Source organism: Cotesia typhae, unplaced genomic scaffold, assembly GCF_013202065.1.
Source record: "Cotesia typhae breed Kobodo isofemale line unplaced genomic scaffold, CoteBio_Ctyphae contig_50, whole genome shotgun sequence".
NCBI lineage: Eukaryota > Metazoa > Arthropoda > Insecta > Hymenoptera > Braconidae > Cotesia > Cotesia typhae.
Window position 1 is genome coordinate 2,816,240 of NW_027423758.1, and position 6,145 is coordinate 2,822,384.

The following is a 6,145-nucleotide window of genomic DNA, read 5'->3' on the forward strand; positions in this document are numbered from 1 at the left end:
AGCATGTTCTTTATTATATTCAAGACTCGACCGTTAAAATTGAATATCAAAATATATACTTTTGCAGTTTTTTTAAATGATTTAAATAATAAATAATAACTGAAAAATTATTTTTAAAAAAATTTGGATTTCTATAAAAGTTAAATTATAATGAAAAAAATCTAACAAAAAATTTCCACATATATAGAAATTTCAAAAAAGCACATATGATTGCGAATTATTAAAAAAATTTTTAATAATCATTGATTGTCCGCCAACCGCCAACTGGTAAATCTATCAGTCCCAACAATAATAATAATGATAATAATAATTAACTGGTTTTAAAAATTCCACTAATTGTCACATGTCTGCTAATTGCAATATCATAAAAAACTTATGGCTAGTAAACTTAAAAATTTATTTTTTATTTTGAGTAAATATCACAAATTTCATTTAACAAAAAAATATTTATTCATTAAAAATAAGAAAACTCAATTTATTTAAAATTAAGTGAATATATGTTATTAAATATACATGCATATGGATGCTTAAATTAATTTGCAAGCGATAAAGTATAATATTTATAATTAGAAATTAATTTTTGGATAAAAAATGATTTTTTAAAATTAATGCAAATGTTAAGTAATGCTATACTGTAATGTTTAAAAAAATATGAGAGATAACTGTAAATAAATTATTGTCTATCATCAGCTCGTGTATATTTTAAATTCTTATTCAAAGTAGTAATTACTGCTAATTAATTAATTAATAATAATTAAAATTAATTAATTAATTAACAATAATTAAAATTAATTAATTAACAATAACTATATTAATAATTACACTCCATAATTCCAATGAATTTTTGTGAATCATCAATCATTCTGATATTGATTTCGTCAGTGTTTTTTCAGATTTCTTCGACTGGAAAAATTTTTTCGTCAAATTTCCCAGTGAAACTTTGTACATAATAATTACTTTTTTGAATGCTTTTCAAATTTGTGTATCAACACACTATGACTAGAATTAAATTGAGCTTGACAAATTTTGCACGTAAATTTTCCTTTACTTGAATAATCTGAATGATACATGTTTTTGTGCGTCGTTAAAGCTCCCTTGCGTTGAAAATTTATTGAACAAAGCTTACAGCTGAAATTTTCTGGATTTTCAGCTCTAGTTGACCCTTTAATATGTTTATTCCACTTGTGGATTATCAAATGACGTTCATACTTATATTGACATGAACAAAGGTCACATTAAAATTTATTTATATTCTGAGTGTTACAATCTGATTTTACCTCCGAAATTTGATTAATTGTTGGCTTTTGTTCCGTCGAACTGGGCAGGTTGGAATGCTTTCTACGAATATGTTCGAGAATATATTTACGTTTAAAAAATTTCGCATCGCACAATTGACAAGCGTAATAATTTGTTTCTTTAGTATACATCGGGTTATTGGATGTAGGTGAATTTCCATGTTTTGTACTTCTATTAACGCTTGATCTATTTTCAGAAAGACGCAACAAACTTTTATTATCTTCACGGGCAGGTGTAATCATTAAGCTATTGTCCTCAGTTGGAATTTGAGCACTCACAGCGATTATATTTTTGAGAAATTCCCCGAGATTTTCTGCTCCAGTGGACTTATGAGGCTCTACATGAACATGACACTCCTCAGTATGGGCCGCATGTAGCTCTGTTAAGTATACTAATTAGTTTTCGTCTTTTAAATATATTTAAGGTAAAAGACCCAGCTATTGACACTGGTCTAGGTTGTTTGATACTTGCAATTTTATTATAATTAAAAAAATAAAATGTTCTTAAAAAACCAATCATCTTAAAATTTATAATTCAAAAATTATGTTTATCAATTTATCAGATGAGAATTAACTTAATATGACATTAAAATTAGCTGTATCACTTCACAAATGTTTTAATTTTTTTTAACAAATAAATTACAGCAAAAAAAAAATTATTAAAAAAATGCCCTTGTGGAAATTTTTCGGACTTTTTTCGGAAAAAGACTTCCAAAGACTTCTAAAGACTTTCTCAGAGTTCTTAAGGGTTTTTTAGAGAAAAGTCCGAAAAATTTTCACAAGGGTGGACTTGTAGAAATTTTAATAGATTAAAAATCTAATTTTTTAGAAAAAATTTTTTTGTTAAAGAAAATTGAAAAATTGTCAAGTGACAGTTAACTTTAATGTCATTAACTTAGCACATATTTAATAATTTAAAAAATTTTATAACAAATTAACTATGGCAAAAAAATGAGAAAAAAAATTGACATCTGGAAATTAGAAAGAATTAAACATGCAATTTTTTTAAAATAATTATTTGGAACAAATTTTTTTGTTAAATAAAATTAAAAAATTGTCAATTGACAGCTAACTTGAATATCATATTTATCAGAGTTGATTTTTTTGTTTTTTTTTTTTAAATTAAAATAAAATTGCAAGTGTCAATAACTGGGTCTTTTACCTTAGAACTATATAAACAAACGTACTTACTGACCGAGCTAAATGATTTGTTGCAATCTTGGCAAATATATTCGACATTTTTGAGTGTATATAAAAATGTTTCTTCCGAATCCATTTTAATGTTACCAATAATCTATAAATAAAAAAAAAGTAGTTAATATCTGCACATATTTAGCATCTTGAAATATTACATGTCTATTTTCCACTCTTAATTTCGGATCAACAAATTACCTCTGGAATTGTTTCCACTTGGTTTTCCAAAGGAGTATCTTCGACGGAGCATGTGATAGGACTTTCTTTAGGAATTTCAAGAGTTTTCACTGAATTTGATAAAAATGTAAAAAGGCTCGACAGTTCATCATTGTTTGACATTTTCTTCATATAAATATGTAACTTTATATTTAAAAATTGAAATGATGGATAATTGATTGAATATTGAAAAACTCGATATTATTTGACGTGCATTCCACTTTTTTTAGAGCCGAAGAATAAATACGTGTACTTTAGTAGGTTAGGGTTGTTTGTAAACAAGTTTGGAATTTTTTTTCTATATGCACATGTATAAATCTTGAATCATTTTGCATTTTAATTATGGTAATGCTGATTAATTTACTATGTAATTTCAATAGAATTTAATTTTTCATCACTGATAATAATAAATAACAGAGGACAATTTTTTTCTTTAATAATAAATGAAGGGTAACTTTAGAATAAATATTTAAAAAAATTATTGAGAAAATTTTTTTATTATGGAGCAATGATTTTTTTTTTTTGAAATACGGAACAAGTAAATCTTATAACAAGTAAATATTATACATAATACAGCTAATTAAACAAAAATTATTCAAGTATGATCATCTTAGTTCAAAAATATGTTGTGAATTCTACTCATCATAATACGAGGACTTTTTGCAACATTTAACGTGAAAATTGTAAAAATTAAAACTATGATATAATACTTTTGTTTAAACAAATGAAATAACGTAATTATTTAAAATATATGTTATTTTTAGTATTACAGTGATTGATGATATTTTAAACAATCTATATTTAAAATACACTTTAATCACTGTTTTAGTAATAAATCTTCAAGCTTTATAAATTTTTTCAAAAATCTAATACATAGTTATAACGCTCAATATAGAAATCATTTCAAAGTGAATTAAAATTTATAAACTTTAATATGTGTACCAGCGAAGCTTCTTTTTTGGGATTTTTTTTTTTTTTTACACAAGTCTGAGTGTTTTTTTAACCATGCCTTTGAGCTATAACGTCGATCGCATTTACGGCAAGTAAAGAGATGAGGTTTCATGTGGTAGAAATTCAAGTGTTTTTGAAGAGAAATTTTGGACTTTAATGGTCGACCGCAATGATCACAAACATAACATTCAGGTCTCATGTGCTGGGTTTTATGATCTTTAATACTAAGTAATCTTACAGCTTTGAATTGGCATAAATCACAATAATAAAATGTTCCTCTTCGATGACATTTCAAGTGAAGTTGCAAATCATTTTGATCAACAAACTTTTGTTGGCAAATATCACATTGAGATTCTAAATTGTGATAGAGTGTCAAGTGTTTTTCAACAGACATTTTTGACTTGAAACATCGACCACAATGATCACAAATAGCTACGTTAGGGTTTAAATGAAAGTTTTCGTGATTTTCAAGTCGATTTGGCGTCAGCGTTTTATATTTGCAAAAGTGACAATAAAAAAATTGATTGTTTTTATAACTATTTACTTTAACTTTTAATTTGTTATCTTCATTAATTTTCTGGTCCAATTTATTACTAAGAGTGAAGTTGCTCTTGTGCTCGTGGATATCTTCATTAAATTCCTCGGGAATGCTGGAGGTGTAATCACCTTCTTTGTAAGATTCAAAAATATTTTCTTCTGAAAATTTGTAGCTGTCAAGTAAACACTCGGCTGTATTTTTCTCCATACTACTTTCTTTGGGAATTGAATATTTCCAATCAAGTTCCTCTTTAATATCTATATTGCAGTCATCATGTGTAGTGTCGAATTCAGTCTTGACTTCAATGTTTAAGTGCGTAGACAGTTCGTGATGTCTATGTAAATCTAGAATAGTGAGTTATAATAAATAAATATGTTTTTAGAAATAATTTAAAAAAGTAAATAATTACCTGGAGAGCTAAAGGATTCACCACAATCTTGGCAAATGTATTCAACGCTGTGGATTTCATAATGATACTGATCTACTGTATCATTGGCAACAAAGAGTTCGGTATTTTCCGGAGTGTCCATCTCCGATGAACAACAATCAATGAGTGAAGTAATAATTATACTTTCTTGAGGAACATCGATTTTTTTTAATTCTTCTAAGTGAATTCCTAAACACTCTGACAAAAAAACAAAATCTTCATTTGACATTATTGAGATTTTATTGACAAACAATCTAAGTTATTCTCTTGGAGTCGAAACGAGTGTGGCTATTGGCACATTCCCGTGCTAGCACGGGGCACGGGAAAAGTGGTCATTTTTCCTCGTTTTCGCGCATGCGCACGGGTAAATTACCAAATCGTCTGAAATATGACCGACCCGTGTCTCCGTGCTCCCGTGCTTTCTGACATGCGCACGGGTGATTTTTATTTCATTATAAAGGCGCCAGAAAAATTACTAGACTTTTTTTTAAAACTTTGATATTCCCGTGCCCGGTTTAGAATTAATAAATCTCGAGGGCACGGGAGATTTTTTTATGATTTATATTTGAAAAAAATTCATGTAGATTAATTATGATTAATAATTACAGCTTAAGTGGTACATATGATTCAACAAATTATAATTAGTAATTATAAATCAAATTAATATCATTAATATGAGACTAATATATCGCGTTACAGATGCCATAAGGGCGTATAATAAAAATTCTATTATTTTTTCTAAATCCAAAAAAATTTTTAGTTTGAAAAAAAATTTTTTTTTGCATTTTTTCACGTTTCATACAAAAGTGCGTCGGTTCCCAAAAAAAAATTTTTTTTATATGCCCTTATGGCATTCGAGGTGGGTCCCGGGAGCCATAAGGGCGTATGAATTTTTTTTTCCATTTCTGCACATTTTGGACGAAACTACGTTGATTCCCGAAAAAAAATTTTTTATACGCTTTTCTGGCTTTTCACCGGGACCTTTTGCCGGTATACGCCCTTATGGCATCTGGAACGCGATATAATTATGTGATCTTAACATTGATATTAAAAATTTCGTTCGAAGATGTTACTAAGTACAATCGCCTTTGTACGCATATTCACATCACAAAGTTAAACTACACTACTGGAAAAAATTAAGGAATCAAAAAAAAATTCCAAATTTTTCGGTAGTTTTCAACAGGCCGTAACTTTGAGAGAAATGGTCGTACAGGAAATAAAAAAAAAGTAAATTGTAGCTCCAAGTGTCTAGTTTTTGGATTAGAACTTCAAAATTTTGTAGCCTCCGCGGTTTCTGAGTAATCGTAGAAAAACCAGCAACAAAAAAATTCTCAAAATTTTTTTAGTTTTTTTTTTTGGTCTACGGGCGTGGAAAAAATTTTTTTAGCTTAAACACCATAAGGATCGGATACTTTATTCATTTAGCTTTAATTTCTTTTTTGAAACACCCTGATACGTCCACTCCTCGCTGAGATATCGGTCTTCAAATGGAAAAGGATCTTTTTGTCTTTGATTATCGATATC

General features: G+C 27.8%; 2 protein-coding genes across 2 annotated transcripts; both read right to left on the minus strand.

Moving 5' to 3' along the window:
* Positions 1-532: 532 nt before the first annotated feature.
* LOC141531909 (uncharacterized) lies at positions 533-2,977 on the minus strand. The gene is made up of 3 exons (XM_074250001.1): positions 2,688-2,977; positions 2,487-2,589; positions 533-1,675 (listed from the first exon to the last, which is right to left on the minus strand). Exons 1-3 carry the CDS (start codon positions 2,835-2,837, stop codon positions 1,236-1,238), a joined length of 693 nt encoding a protein of 230 aa, XP_074106102.1. The 5' UTR covers positions 2,838-2,977; the 3' UTR covers positions 533-1,235.
* A 551-nt stretch (positions 2,978-3,528) lies between these two features.
* On the minus strand, positions 3,529-4,920 carry LOC141531906 (uncharacterized). The gene is made up of 2 exons (XM_074249996.1): positions 4,604-4,920; positions 3,529-4,538 (listed from the first exon to the last, which is right to left on the minus strand). The coding sequence occupies exons 1-2, from the start codon at positions 4,848-4,850 to the stop codon at positions 3,619-3,621; spliced, it is 1,167 nt and encodes a 388-aa protein (XP_074106097.1). The 5' UTR covers positions 4,851-4,920; the 3' UTR covers positions 3,529-3,618.
* Between the last annotated feature and the right edge of the window lie 1,225 nt (positions 4,921-6,145).

Excerpts from the sequence above, each read along its gene's own strand:
- LOC141531909 (XM_074250001.1), bottom strand. The coding sequence starts at position 2,837 with ATGAAGAAAATGTCAAACAATGATGAACTGTCGAGCCTTTTTACATTT. Across the intron at positions 2,590-2,687 it reads AAGTGGAAACAATTCCAGAG|ATTATTGGTAACATTAAAAT; the intron begins GTAATTTGTTGA and ends TTTTATTTATAG. Across the intron at positions 1,676-2,486 it reads CAAATCATTTAGCTCGGTCA|AGCTACATGCGGCCCATACT; the intron begins GTAAGTACGTTT and ends TATACTTAACAG.
- LOC141531906 (XM_074249996.1), bottom strand. The coding sequence starts at position 4,850 with ATGTCAAATGAAGATTTTGTTTTTTTGTCAGAGTGTTTAGGAATTCAC. Across the intron at positions 4,539-4,603 it reads TGAATCCTTTAGCTCTCCAG|ATTTACATAGACATCACGAA; the intron begins GTAATTATTTAC and ends TCACTATTCTAG.